The sequence below is a fragment of the Fukomys damarensis genome, unplaced genomic scaffold, assembly GCF_012274545.1.
Source record: "Fukomys damarensis isolate Sample0158 unplaced genomic scaffold, DMR_v1.0_HiC HiC_scaffold_13, whole genome shotgun sequence".
Taxonomy (NCBI): domain Eukaryota; kingdom Metazoa; phylum Chordata; class Mammalia; order Rodentia; family Bathyergidae; genus Fukomys; species Fukomys damarensis.
Window position 1 is genome coordinate 9,659,009 of NW_022900925.1, and position 14,265 is coordinate 9,673,273.

The following is a 14,265-nucleotide window of genomic DNA, read 5'->3' on the forward strand; positions in this document are numbered from 1 at the left end:
ACCAAAAAAAAAAAAAAAAAAAAAAAAAAAAAGTCAGATACTCTTACAGACAGGATTTCCTAATCTGTTATACCAGAGCAGCTACAGGAAAGAAGGGAACATCTAAAGTCTGGCTGTTGAGGGGGAAACAGCAGATACAGAGAGAATGGAGGGGATGGAGCACCTGTGAGAAAATAAGCACCCTGTGTCCTTGCTCCTTCAGCTTCCTCAGCATCTTCTGCAGCAGCATGAGTTTCCCTGATGACTTAATAAGTGCTCCACCCTCATAAGCCCCACTGGGGAGTTTTGGGGACTCCTGAAAAGGGGAGAAAAGAGAAGAGTGGATTGGGAAACATGTCCCCTTATTCTTACTGTGCCTAGACAGCCAGATGCCCAAATCCAGCTTCTGCACTTTTCAAATCCTACCCCTCTAGAGATCAGGTCCTTGACTTCTGGCTTGGTTCTACCCCTGTGCTCAACATGGCCCCTCCTAGATTTCCACAGAATCAGCCATTTGAGCAGCTCCCTGCTTTTCGTATTTACCATAGCAGCCACAGGAAAGAGGTATGGGTGGTTGCAGCACTTCTTAAGATCCATCATGATATTAAGCAGCGACACTTGGTTCCCACCGCCTCGTGAATTCAAGGCCTCAAAGTTTCGAGTCAAGATGTACTTGTAGTATTTCCTAAAGACCAGGGTGGATCGTAGAAGAGACATAATAAAGGAAGCAATTAAAATATTGCACCTAGTCCCCAACTCTTGGAAAGCTTCCACCAAATTCCCAATCCTGGGCTAAGTAGCTTGCACTGTGTCTCACTTTTGCATTGGGCTCAGCTCCACTCGAACAATGAGCTCTGTCTTGGCTGGCATGTTCTTAAAGACATCTGCCTTGAGCCTCCGCAGCATGTGTGGCCCCAGCAAATCGTGCAATTTCTTAATCTGGTCCTCTTTGGATATGTCAGCAAACTCCTCCAGGAAACCCTCCAAATTGCTAAGAGCCAGAAAGAGATAAAGAAATGAATAGGTTAAGTTCTTTGTCCCCGATTCCAGGCTCTATTCTCCACCTCAGGTTAATTTCCTGCCAGCTCCCCTTAGTGAGCCACTTACTTAAACCTCTCCGGGGTGAGGAAGTTCAGCAGATGGAAGAGCTCCTCTAGATTATTCTGCAGTGGGGTCCCTGTCAGCAGCAATTTGTGATCTATCTTGTAGCCATTGAGAACCCTGAAAAACTACAAGATGGGGCAAAGACATGCAGGACAAACATCTTATCGATGGCAAGTAGCTGGCCCACTGTATTGACCTTCCCTGTCCCCAGCTCCTATTTCCTTCAGGATCAGATGGTCTAAATTCCCTAGATTGTTCACCAGAAGTTCCCAGGAACTCTGCCTCCCAAACTTCAAAAAGTCCCCAGGACTTGTTCTTTTTCTTTGTTTTTTAGGATCAGGGAAAGTGGAAGGCCATAGCCTCAAATTTCTCAGCTGTGGGAATCTTAACTTACCTTCGACTGGTTGTTCTTGAGTCGATGGGCTTCATCCACCACAAGACAGGCCCAGCGGATAGAACCAAGTGCTGCCTGATCAATGGTGATCAACTCATATGATGTCAGGAGAACATGGAACTTCACCTGTGCCTCCCTCTGCCAACAGAACATTGCCCGTTCAGCAGTCACCTGACACCTATACACCTACAACTCCAGCCCTCATTCTTTACCCAGATACCCTGTCCTAACCATGACTCCCACAGGGAGCCAGTTATTCTCTCCTCGAACTTCAAATCCAAACTGGGATTACTGACCATGACCCTCAAAACTTCCACCCACATGACGTACTGACAAGTGTATGCACCCTGGAGAGTGCCTACTATGGAGTACAGAAGAATGAGAACAGGAGAACAGATGGAGCAAAGGAAGAAATAGAGAAAGTGAAGATAAGAGAAACTGGATCTGGGCCAAACAAATGATAGCTCTAAGGGTTTTAGAGCATATGAAGTAGAGGGGCTTACCTTCATCTTTTTTTCTTTTTTTCTTTTTTTTTTTTTGTACTGGGGATTGAACTTGGGTCCTTGCACTTTTGAGGCAGGCAGCAAAACCACTGAACTAAATCCCCAGCTAAGTATCTTTTGGGGGGGTACTGGGGATTGAACTCAGGTCCTTGAGCTCTCAAGGCAGGTGGCAGAACGATTGAGCTAAATCCCCGGCCTGGGGCATACCTTCATCTTAAAAGCTTTCTTGCCACCTTTGATGGCGTTGTCCTCAAAGGAGAACTCATTCTCACGAATGATGGCCCGGCTGTCCTTGTCTCCTGTGTATGTCACCACGTAGAACTTGGGTGCCCACATCTGGAACTCCCGCTCCCAATTTATGATGGTAGAGAGTGGGGCACTCACTAGGAAGGGGCCTTTCGTGTGGCCCTGGGAGTCAAGGATGGGGCTCATCAGTCCAGGCTGCAGAGTATACATCCCAATCTGCCCCGCATGCTATGCTCCTTTCTCCTCCACCCCCTGCCCTCGTCCAAGCTGGGCCTCAGCCTTGCCACCCCCCTGGGGAGGCAGAAAATCCAGCACCTCCTTATACAGTGAGTAGAGGAAGACAATGGTTTGGATGGTCTTGCCCAGCCCCATCTCATCAGCCAGAATCGTGTCAGTGCCCTGGGCCCATGAGAAGCGTAGCCAATTCAGGCCTTCCAGCTGATACATGTGCAGTGTGCCTCCAGTGGCTGTGATAAACCGCGGCTGAGTCTCATATTTCACTGTAGGCTGTAGAGTCAAGAAGTCAGAAAGCTCAAGGAAACAGTTGGGAGCTCCTCTGGTCTTGGTCTCCTCTTCCCTCCTCCCTGGCACTGGTATCAAACTGGATTACAATTTCCTGTGCTATGGCCTGAGCTTATGAAGTTCCAGTTGTCAATCTCTCCCCCTCATTCCTTAAAGCAAAACTCAGAAGCATGCTGGCTGGTGGAAGAGCCTCACTAAGCTGCTATCTCAAGTACCTCTCTTACTCTTCTGTCAAAATTCCTAGCTAGTCTCAGGACAAGGCTAAAGGCTGATGGAAGAGCTACTGTTCAAAGAAACTACTGAAACTCTGGGAATTTCTGTCCATAGTCCCAGGAAAATCTTCAATCACCATGACTCCAGTGATGGGAGAAAGGCCAGCTAAGAGTCTTACATCATTAGTCGGAGAACTAGGTGGTCCATCACCCTGCAGCTCCTTCTTCTTCTTCTTATACTTCCGGGGCTGGGCAGGGTCTTCCCCCATAATTAGTTCTCTGGGAAAAAAGTAGTTCTGAGGCCTGATCCTTAGAACTCCCCCCAATTTTCAGAACCCATTCCGCACCTACCTTGCACTGTCCATAATCTAGATTTTCTCCTATTTTCTTTTTCTTAGGCTCTTTACCCCCACCCCTTGAATTTTACCTCAAGAATCAACCCTTCTCACTCGCAAGTATCCACTTACCCATTACTATGGCCTCATCTTATCTCTGTTTCTCATATACTGCTTCTTTATCAACCCTACCCAATCAACCCATCCTAGGCTGCCACTACTCTAAATTCTAGCTTGAGTCTGTCCCTACTATATTTTCATTTTAGTTTTCATGCTCCATCCTCAGCCTTTTAATCTATGACCTGGCTCTCTCACCGATGTCTCCAGTAGCTTTGCTTATGGTCTTCATATTCAGGGATGTTCATTTCATCTTCTTCCCATGTGGACTGGTCATAGGGCAAGTCCCTCCATTTCACAAGATAGTGGTAATTCCCCTTTTTATCCACACTATAGGCCCAGAAGAAGAGCAGGTAGAGGAAAATAATACAGATCACAAAGAGCAAGAAGTCCTGATAAACACAAGTATCAGCAAACACAAAGCATTTGTCATCTCACCCTCCATGGAAGGCCACTGGAAAGAAGTTTAGAATGGCTGAAATACTGTGCTAACTTTTTCAGGATGGCAGCTAAACATCCATTCTCACAAAATGTCCCTGAAGAGCTGTCCAATGTCATATGCTCCCCAGTCAGTATTTACTGAGTGTTTACATCTAAGACACTGTTCCAGGCACTAGATTCAGCAGTGAATGAAAGAAAAATGACCTTATCTTTTCATGGAGCTCATATTCTATTGAGGGAGGTGGCAATGAAATATATATAGCATAATGTTAGGCAGTAATTAGTACTATGAAGAAAGAATGCTTGAAAACACTGGTAAGGATGAATAGTACTTCTCATGGTATTTTCATGTCCATACCCCCAACTTATATATCATGTCTTACGCTACTGGAGATTAGAAGTAGCAAGGGCAAATAAGGTAATGCTGGGCTGGACTTTGCTCTTGGTTCTTCCCATCCCCCTACAGGAAGCAAGGCCAGGAGGACTGAAGCTGTGATAGGGGTTATCAAGGTTCAATTTGGTTCAGCAACAGATAGCACTGCACAGTAACAGTATCCCATCCCAGGCAGAGCCTTCTCTCAGAGGAAGGACTCACCTGTGGTTGATGATACGATGGACAGTCATCCACTCTGGTTTGATGCCAAAACGATAGTATTTCTCCTCCATCTCAGCATAGTGTGGATCTTTCACCTTGCGCTTATCACTCTTCCCATCATCTTCACCAGAGCCATAGTCCAGAGGTGGGGGCTCATCCATGTCATTCTTCCGTTGGTAGTTACGGTACATTACCAAATGGAAGATTTCCAGCTGATGCAGAGAGAAGGGGAGAAGAAATAGCCCCAACATCCAGAGAGAACAGAGAGGTACAAGGAAGAGGCCCATAAGGGTGAATGGGATGGGGAAAGGAAGCTTTGAAAGGTGAAATGAGAGACAAATAAGCAAAACCAAAGTAGGAGAATGAATAAAATGAGTAGATGGAATAAAGTCAGAAGACAGGGCCTGAGTGGGGCTATAGGAAGTACAAAGGGGCAGGGAATAAGGTTAAGATTGGGGAGATTAATAAAATATGGGAAAAATAAGCAAAGAGATAAACTTAAGGAAGGTTGTATTACATGTAAGGGGAAAAAATAACAGAAATGGAGAGGAAAGGAAACGAATGGAGATGAAGCAAAGAGTCTAAGAGAACCACATATGGAAAGCAAGGAAGCTGAAAGGGTACAGGATCACAGGCCTTAAATGAGAAAAATAAGGAGTACGGAAGCACAAAGAATAGAGGTGTAAGAGAATGAGAATGGTAGCAATTGGGGTTAACCAGGGGAGAGGGAAAGAAGGGCCCTGTACCTGAAGCTCCTTGGCCCAGGAGCAATGCCAGTAGGACAGTCCTACCCACTTGACAAAGAACTCTCGCTCTGATCTGCCTTGAAGAGGACGGGCAGGTGGGACATCTGGATTCCCATCTGCCTGCTGTGAGGCTGGTGCTGCCACAGGTGGTTCTCCCCAGCGCCAGTGCAGGATCTTCTGCACACGACCCTTCAGCACTGGACACTTCAGGGAAGGAAGAAAGAAAGAGGCAGAAAGAGACCCTTGTTAGGTCGGATGACTAAAGTGCAAGACGGACAGGGCAGAGAAAGGAAGGACTAGAGATTTGTGTCCCAGAGATGAGTGAAAGGATCAGGCCTGATAGCAACTGCTGAGAGCGGTGGTTCTACTCACTGTGCATCGGGGACACAGCCATTCACCATTGGGGATGTCGGGCAGGGGAGGGTTAAGACAGTGAATGTGGTAGGAGGAGATGCACGCATCACAGCACAGGAGCTCCCCACCATCTTTGCACACACGGCAGTATTCCATGTGATCATCTTCTTCCTCCTTCTCCCCTTCTTCCTCTCCCTCCTCTTCATATTCTTCCTCCTCCTCCTTGGCCTCCCATTGTACCCCCTCCTTCTCCTGAGAGACCAAAGGCAGACACAGATAGAAATAAGGAGTGAGACTGCAAGACAAAGGCAAAGACAGGATACCTGAATCCTAGAAGTACAGAGCAGACTGGTGGGAACTAAGAAATAGGACATCCCAATTTCCAAAAATGTTGATTCTACAGGCAAAGGAACAGGGGAAAGGACCCAACTAGGATTCTAGATGTGAGACTTCGGTTACTGAGAAACCCAGGCATCTGAGAGTGGGAAGAAGATAACCAAAATCAAGAAAAGAAAGACATGGGTGGGTCTCTCTGAGGGTACAAGGTACTCACACAGTGGGGGCAGCTCCATTTGCCCTCAGGAGCTCGGTCAAGCTCAGGATCAAGGCAGACGAGGTGGTAGGCACGAGGGCAGGTGTCGCACAGAATAATTTCCCCACCCTGCTGGCACACCTCACAGTAATCCTGGTGATCCGTCTCGTAGCCATCAACCTCCTCCTCCCCGGCCACTGTAGGACAGCCCAGGACTGTCATATACCGCACCGAAGGCAAAGGGAACAAAGAGAACAAGAAAAAGACAAGGATTCATGGAGGGAAAGAAACAGAGAAGGGCTGAACAGAAAAGCCCAAATTGGAAATAAAAGACAGCAAAGGAAGGAGAGGAAGACAGGCTGACAAGATCACACATCCCTTACCACCCCTTACCCTTCTTCTTTCTTCCTGGGCGACCTCTCTTTAGTTTCTTGGCACGGACAGGGCCATCAAGCCGACCTGAAGCACTGTGGACGCTGCCACTATCCAGGTCTGACTCCTCGGCCTCTGGTTCGGGACCCTCATCACTCTGAAAAACATACTGCCCATAGCCCCATGGCTGTCAGTGAGGCAGACTTGATTTCTTTCCCCTCCCAGGGCCTTGGGCTCCCTGCTCTAGCTTCCCTCAGATATTCCTGTTTTTGGACCCCAGCCTTTAATACCCAGGTGTTTAGCATAGACAAGGAAATGCTACTCACTGAGCCTGCCTTCTTCCTCTTGCCACCAAGCAGCCCTAGTTTGATTTTGAGGGGTGCCATCTTCTTTCCCCGAAGTTTCTTGCGGCCATCAGGCACTCGGGGGCTCTTACTGCGCCTCTTATGGCCTGGACCTGAGAGTAGGGACAAGGGAAGAGGAACCAGAGGCCATGACACATCCTGGAAGAACACAGGTGACAAAGGCCTCTGGACTACTCTGTGAACTAAGGTTTCACTAAGACTCCCTCCATGGAAAGCATTTCTCCTCCAGCAATTGGGGCCAGGAAGGCAAGAGTCCTAAACTATAATTTAGATATGCAGTATGGAAGATGGGTTGATAGTTGTTGGAAGAAGAGTTTCCTACCTTTGCCCTCTTTGGTTTTGGCTCTTCGGATGGGTGGGGGCTATATCAGCAGTGTTTCCTACCTTTGCCCTCTTTGGTTTTGGCTCTTCGGATGGGTGGGGGCTGTATATCAGCAGCAGGGGGTGGTGGAAGGGTGGGGGGTCCAGAAGGTGCCATGGGGGTAGCTGATGAGACAGCAGCTGACACCTGCTCGGCTACAGCTGCTGCTGCTGCGGCTGCTGCTGCAGCCACAGCAGCTGCTGACCCTTTGAAGGGATTGTTAGCGCTGAACTCTCTCCACTTGGCCCCAAGGATGGTCATCATCTTAGACATTGGGATCTTAGGATTCTTCTTAGCAATTAGGGGCCTGTAAATATAGAAGCAGAAAACTCTGACCCTTCACAGATGGTCTGGGAATACTGCTCTATCTCCCCACATCAATTAGTACTGTGTACATATGTTAGGATTCCTGGGTGGATCTATCAAGAAAAACATCAATTTAGCCAGGCATGGCAGCACACACCTGTAATCCTAGCACTTGGGAAGCTGAGGCAGGAGGATCACCAAGAGTGTGAGGCTCCTGGGCTACATACATAGTGAGTTCAAGACCAGCCTAAACTACAAAGGGAGATCCTGTCTCGAAACAAAACAAAACAAAAAAAAACCCTACACACACACACACACACACACACACACACCAATTTAAATAATAAGTAAAAAGAAGCTTAAAAAAGAAAGAAAAGGTCTGAAAAAGAATATGAAAAAGAAAATGGATTTTTAAAAGCACAAAACAGATATGGCATAGTGTTGCAGGCCTATAATGTCAGCGCTTAGGAGAATGAGGCAAGGAGGATCATCAAGAGTTACAGCCCACCCCAGGTTGTTCAGTGAGTTCAAGAACAGCCTGAACTACATAGCAAGGTCCTATCTCAAAAAACAAAACAAAACAAAAAAAGCACAAAATGTAAAAAGGAATAAAACCAACACAAAATACTTTTGTATCTATTTCACAGTCATAAAACACTTTCACATTATGTCTGGTTTTATTCTCATAATAACAATCTTGTTATGTTTCTCTGCATTTTACTAGTTAGATTCCATGAGACCTGAAGAAAGGAATCTGGAGAGACAGGCCACATTGTTCTGCTCTGGGCAGGGTGTTAAATCTTATGAGTACACGTGTGACCTCTGGTGCTGACAAAAGTGCCATTTTTAGAAGTGAGATAGGTGAGACATTACTAAGGAAAACTGCCAGTCAACACTCCCTTGGTGCCAGGTCCCAGCTGTACGTGGGCTTTGCTTTCATTGTCCCACCAGATCTATACAGACTCTTATGAGATATGTACTATTACTATTCCTATTTTACTGATGAGGAAGCTGAGCATCCAAAAAAGTTAAGTAACTTGCCCAAGATGAAACCAGGGCCTGAAATCTCAACAGCTGCTACCAGGGCATTGAACTGTTATGTTAAAATGCCTCATCCCCAAAACACATCTTGACTATTTTCTACTTCAAAAGCCACTGTAGCCCAGGCAAAACAGACCTAAGGAAGTGGTGGAGGACTTGATAACTGAATGGAAATTCTGGAACACTGATAGCATCTCCCAGGTCTAGTCTAGAGAGGTCATGCAGTGGGAAATGAAACTGTTGGAACAGGAGGGTTATCACTATATTGTTGCTAGAGTTCCCTAACCTAACACAGATCCCCACTCTCTCCCATGCCCCAAAGAGAAGGATTTTTAACTGGACAAGAGTGCCTTGAAATTACATGTGAAATTGGGTGTGTGTGTGTGTGTGTGTGTGTGTGTGTGTGTGTGTGGTGGAATTTTCTCTGGAGAGCAGTTTCTTAGCTTTCATCAGGTTTCAGAGGAGTCCAGGGCCTCCCTAAAATTAAGTGTCTGTTGGAGAGGGTGCCCAGTCCCACTGCACCTCATGAACTGGCTGAAGGCTTTGTAGTTGGTGAGTGTGTGGTAATCCTCCTCGGAGAACACATGCTCCACATCCTCCAGGCCCCAGGTCAGAAGCAGAGTTGCCGATGACTTCTGTTCCACCTGCTGAGTGGGTGGTTTTGGTGAGGTGAGCGCTCCTGGCAATCCCACATGCCTCAATACCTACCCACCAGCTTCTGGCTCCCTCTCTAGTCCAGTCCCTACCCCTTACAAACTTCAGCCTAAGGCTTCTCTCCTCCTCTCTAATGCTGATTCCTCACCCTCACTCCCTAGTTCTACTTACCTTTTGCCCACCATCTCCCTCCCCCTTTTTTCTCCGCTTTGTCTTCTTCTCCTTTTTTTCTCGGTGCTTCCGTCTTCGTTTCCGACCTGGTCCAGTTCCATATTCACTGCCTCCACTCTCTGACTTTTCCCGGTATTCATCTCGCTCTGAGCCAAATTCTTCCTCGCTGTCCTAAAGAAGAGAAATAAAAAAACATTCATCCTTGCCATGTACCAAGAACTGTTCTTGGAATGTAACGTATTTTATCTCTTTGCATCTTCATGACAATCCTATGAGATAACAACTCAATTGTTTATCCATTTGATGTGGGTTGTTTTGTTGTTTGAGACAGAATCCTGCTATGTAGTTCAGGCTGGTTCTGAACTCACTATGTAGTCAAGGCTGGCCTCAAACTCATGGTGATCCTCTTGCCTCAAATTCCCAAGTGCTAGGATTACAGGCATGTGTCACCACACCCAGCAAATTTAGCCTTTTTTTTTTTTTTTTTTTTTTTTTTTTGGTACCAGTGTTCCCAGCGATCAAATTTAGGACCTTGCGCTTGTGAAGCAGGCACAGAACCATTGAGCTAAATCCCTGACCCTATCCATTCTTAAAGGTAAGAAAACTGGGGCACAGAGAGCTAAATAAATTGCCCAGGAAGACAGAGAACTGCTGTCTTCCTCCAAGCCTGTGCTTTCAACTGGTTTTCCCTAACTCTAGGGCAAGTAACATTGACAACTGGGCTCTTTATTTGAATGTTACAGATGTGAGGTTAGGGTCCCAGAGCCATGAGATACAGAGAAGTGGAGGTAGGGATCAAACCTTCCTTCTTTAGGACACCTCAAATCCAGCTAACAAGGAGCAGAGAAAATGTTGGTTCCTGGTATGGGTCTCCTGAGCCTTGCCAGAGTTCAGAATTCTTGACACTCACAAGTTTCTTGCGTTTCCTCGGTTTGCCTGGCTTGTTCTCCTTCTGTTTCTTGGGTCCTCGCTTTCTTTTCTTCACACCTAATGCTGAAGGCAGCAGCCGAATGTCATCCTTATCTTTGAAGCAGAGAGCATAGAAAAACTTAAGCCTGTAGGTTTCCAGTCTCTGAGGCTCTTTCAGCACCTTCTGCCCTACTGCCTTAGTCAGACTCTCTAGAAACCTTGCCGCCTTTCATGGGACATGGCAGAGTATTTTATTTCAGTAGAGTATTCTGAGTACTCTGGGAGGCTCTTGATTCTGAATGAGAGAGGTCAGGGGTCAGAAGGGAAGAGCAGCCAAAACCACTCCCTTCTCTCCCCTCCTACAAACAAGGGACCAGGCTCTAGGCCATGGGCTCTGACTGTGGCAGGTCCTTTTAGTCACCGCCAGGGCTCCTCCTGCCTTCCCTCTCACTTTGCCAGCTGGCATCCTGCCCAGGAACGGGGGAAGCCATGCCCAGCTGCTGGCCTGGCCTGACCCCAGCACTTGGAGTGGGGAGACACAAGCTGGCAGCTCCCTCAGCCAGATGCTGAGAAGGGAGAGCCAAAGGTGGACACCTGGGTTTTCACACTAACACCCTGGGGCCCTGACATCTTCTTTGCCAAGAGGAAGGCTTCTATTTGCATTTCCTCAGATAATCACCAGCATCCCCATCATCCCAACACACTCCTAGGGGGAAAAAAATCCTCAGTTGGGAATTTTTCACTTCTTGCCCACAGGATCACAGTGCTACCTATGAGGCCATCTGCCCATGAGGAAGTCTCCACAGTCCTTTTCCCAACTGGCCTGGATTCTGCCTCCAAATCTATTCCCATAACCCCTGGTTTCAACCTTCACCTCCATAGTTTGTCTTCCCCCCATTCCTATAGCAGACGAAACAAAACAAAGATATAGGCACAGACAAGACACACCCTGCATGTGTGTGCACTCATGCACTCAGGAGTACAAATCCAGAGGAGGGCCTGTACCTGGATGTCTCCCCAGAAGGCTCTGTCAAACAGCCCAGGGCCAGTTCTTCCCTGATGTCCCCCCATCCTATTCTCCCAGACCCCTGCCAAGCTGTTGAAGCTTGGGGGCTGGACAGTTACTTTCTCATACAGGAAGAGAGGATGCCACACAGACTGATGCCACACAGACATGGGGCCTTGACACCCTCCCACACACCCCCACTAAACACTAGACTAACCAGCCAGACTTGTCTTGTTCAGGCATAGGCAATGCAGGGGTAGCAGGAGGAGAAAGGCTGGGCTTGTTCCCGCCCCTTGCTCTAGGACACACAATCCTTCCCTCAACAGGCAAGGGAAAAAGAACAAGGGAGAGCTCGGTTTCCACTGCCTCAAACTCCAGCACCTCCCTCCCTCAATGATACCTTTTCTCTTAATTCCAGCATCCTGTGGCCCCTGCTCAGAAAGACACTATTAGGCTCGCGTGTGGGTGTGGAAGGGGGCTGTCTGCCCAGAGCCGGGAGTGAAATCAAGGAGCTGGGTCTGTAGGAGAAAGTCAGGAGGACACAAGGCTCCCTTTAACCCCAGGGACTTGGGTTAACATGAACATAGAAACGAACGCTACCAGATCAGCGAAAAGGGCAGGCCAACTGGCTGAAGATCAGGGAAGTGGCCTGGGTCACCCCCAGCATGAGGGCCTGTCAACTCCAGGACACCCAGCCCAGCAGGAGGTCCCCCAACCAGGGCCGGCATCGGCACTGGTGGGGGGAAGAGGCAAAGGAGAATGGTGAGGAAAGGCAAGGGAGGGTAATAAAGCAAATCTAAGTCCCAGCCTCTGTCTCAGCAGCCACTCAATGCTGGCCCGAAGCCCAGTCTCTCCCACATCCCGGCTCAGATCTCTGGAAGGCGGGGAGGGAGAAGGCGGAGCCTGGCAGCCCGAGCCGGCGGGCGGAGCCTGGGTTCAAGCCTTGCCTCCTGCCCGCCCCTCGCTTCTTCTAATCTCACCATCAATCTCTCACACATATATTTATTTTTTCTCAAATTCCCCTCCCTCCCCCACAACGAACCTCCATAATAGGTCTGCTGCACATGCGTAGTGTACGCAGGGGATGGGTTTGTATTTTCAGACCTTCTGCAAAGAAACTACCAGAATTTTCCGCACCACCCACAATCATTCCCCACCCCCACCCAAAGGAATCACATCTATATATTATGTTATATTATTTTTCTAGACTTGCCAGAAGGGGGAGGGAGAAGTGAGTTTTTTTGGCTTCCTGCTCCCTTCCCCCACCAACGAGTGCTATTATTTTAAACGTTTAACAATGTAAGGAGACTGAGAGAGGGGGAAGGGATAAAATTGGTCTTGGGTAAGAATGTAAAACAAAATGGTGAGAATCAAAGCAGCCAGACTGAAAAACAATGGAAAGCTCTCGTGTACAAATTCATATTCAAGAAAAGGTTGAGAGAAGGCAGCGTGAACAGATTCCTCAGAGGAACCTTATTTTCCCCACAGTTAGGTAGGCAGAGATAATGAACTGGCTAAAAATATTTTCCCAAAGTTTTACCTAAGAAAGTCATCTGAGAGGGTGTATCTAGGTCACTCATTTGACTTGGAGGGCTGAAAGAGAGACAGCTTTGCCCAGAGAGACAGGGGAGGTGGGATTTCATTTCAATATAAAAATTTAAAGACATTTGATGTTTCTTCTCAGGGATTCAGAAAGCAAAGAGGAAAAGAGGAGGGAGTACGACACAAAGACCCATCTCATTCTTTCATGCCTCCCTGTCTTACATACCCAGATCCTGAGTCAAAATCACACAAATACCAGGTTCCAAGTTCGAATACAAATAGCAGAAAGCTGCCAGTTCCTTAGCTCACCTGACATTCTTTCTTTCCCTGTTTTAGCACCTTGCTGTGGACCATCCTACAAGCAATCCTCTCCCATGATTCTTTCTTTTCCCTCCTGCGAAATCTGCCGGCTCTCTGGGATAACTTTTTCAAAACTTTTCCTTTTTTTCAGATAAGCTCGAGGTCAGCAGGAGACTTTATCCAGGCTCCATTAAATACATACCCCACCCCAAGAAAGCAACCCCCACTCGCTCCTCAAACAGTGTCTCAATTAGACAGGAACATGTGCCACAAAAGCCACAGAGATCAATATGACAGTTTTACAAAGATCAGAATGGTAGACGTTACTACGTTTGTTGAATCTGTACTGCTTGGCTGCCAGAGGCCTGGGGGTGTGGATGTCCCCAAGCAGGGGATGAGGACACTGGACACCAAAAAGCTCACCTAATCTAAGGACTGGAGATCCCTCCACGAGGAGGGTGGTCTGAGCGGAACCACTGCTAGGCGCCTGGTGCTGGACAGCAGTCCCTACCCACTACCTGAGAGAGCTTCCCCAGAGTAGCGGCGACTTCTTATCCTGGGGGAGGGATTCTGAGTGATGGTCAAGCGGAAGAGTAGCTGGGTGAGCAGTTCACGCCCTCCTACCGGTTCAGAGTGTGGGTGGACTCGGCGAGCGAGTAAGTGACAGTGAATGGCAGCCACGCGAGTCACAGTAGGGCAGTTCGGCCACCCCAGACAGACGGGGTCATGGAGGGGGAGGGGGCCACACTTGACACAAAAGAGCCGGGAGCAGAGATGTAGGGGGTGGAGCTGGGTGATCTAGCTCCCCAGACACTCACCACTCATCCCCTAATCTTAAGTGATTCGCGATCCTACAGCCTGAGGGGTAGGCTCAAGTCTTACTACAGGAAGTGGTCTGCTAAAGTGTGGCCACCACCTGCCCTACTCTTCGGCCGCCCACAAACATTGACACAATCCCTCCGCTCGAGTGCCACCACATGCCGAGTTGGCGGGCACCTAAGTCACCGCAGGTGGAGGGGGGAGTGGACACTGTCCCTACACAGCCTGTCCAAGTCCCCACCGAAAGGGGGCCAGGACCGCAGACTGCTGCGCACACGGAAACCCCGCTCTGCCCCGGCGCGACCCCAATGGGGCCGCAGGCCGAGGGGCGCTCGCGCG

The 14,265-nt window shown here is 48.2% G+C and overlaps 1 protein-coding gene across 14 annotated transcripts in view; it reads right to left on the reverse strand.

Annotated features, from left to right (window-relative positions):
- The window catches only part of Chd3 (chromodomain helicase DNA binding protein 3), a 25,594-nt gene extending 11,647 nt beyond the window's left edge, over positions 1-13,947 (reverse strand). For 7 of the 14 annotated variants that reach the window (XM_010614906.1, XM_010614905.1, XM_010614903.1 and 4 more), the window contains exons 1-20: positions 12,806-12,833; positions 10,261-10,373; positions 9,351-9,521; positions 9,048-9,172; positions 7,202-7,485; positions 6,779-6,909; positions 6,474-6,621; positions 6,102-6,295; positions 5,567-5,800; positions 5,195-5,398; positions 4,449-4,660; positions 3,611-3,742; positions 3,140-3,239; positions 2,542-2,733; positions 2,188-2,388; positions 1,478-1,615; positions 1,087-1,208; positions 797-970; positions 523-664; positions 164-295 (exon numbers count right to left, since the gene is read on the reverse strand). In XM_010614906.1, the coding sequence (XP_010613208.1) occupies positions 164-295; positions 523-664; positions 797-970; positions 1,087-1,208; positions 1,478-1,615; positions 2,188-2,388; positions 2,542-2,733; positions 3,140-3,239; positions 3,611-3,742; positions 4,449-4,660; positions 5,195-5,398; positions 5,567-5,800; positions 6,102-6,295; positions 6,474-6,621; positions 6,779-6,909; positions 7,202-7,485; positions 9,048-9,172; positions 9,351-9,521; positions 10,261-10,373; positions 12,806-12,818 (3,162 nt within the window). In that variant the 5' untranslated portion in view covers positions 12,819-12,833. The other 7 variants (XM_010614902.1, XM_010614914.3, XM_010614908.1 and 4 more) reach the window with 6 other exon arrangements.
- Between the last annotated feature and the right edge of the window lie 318 nt (positions 13,948-14,265).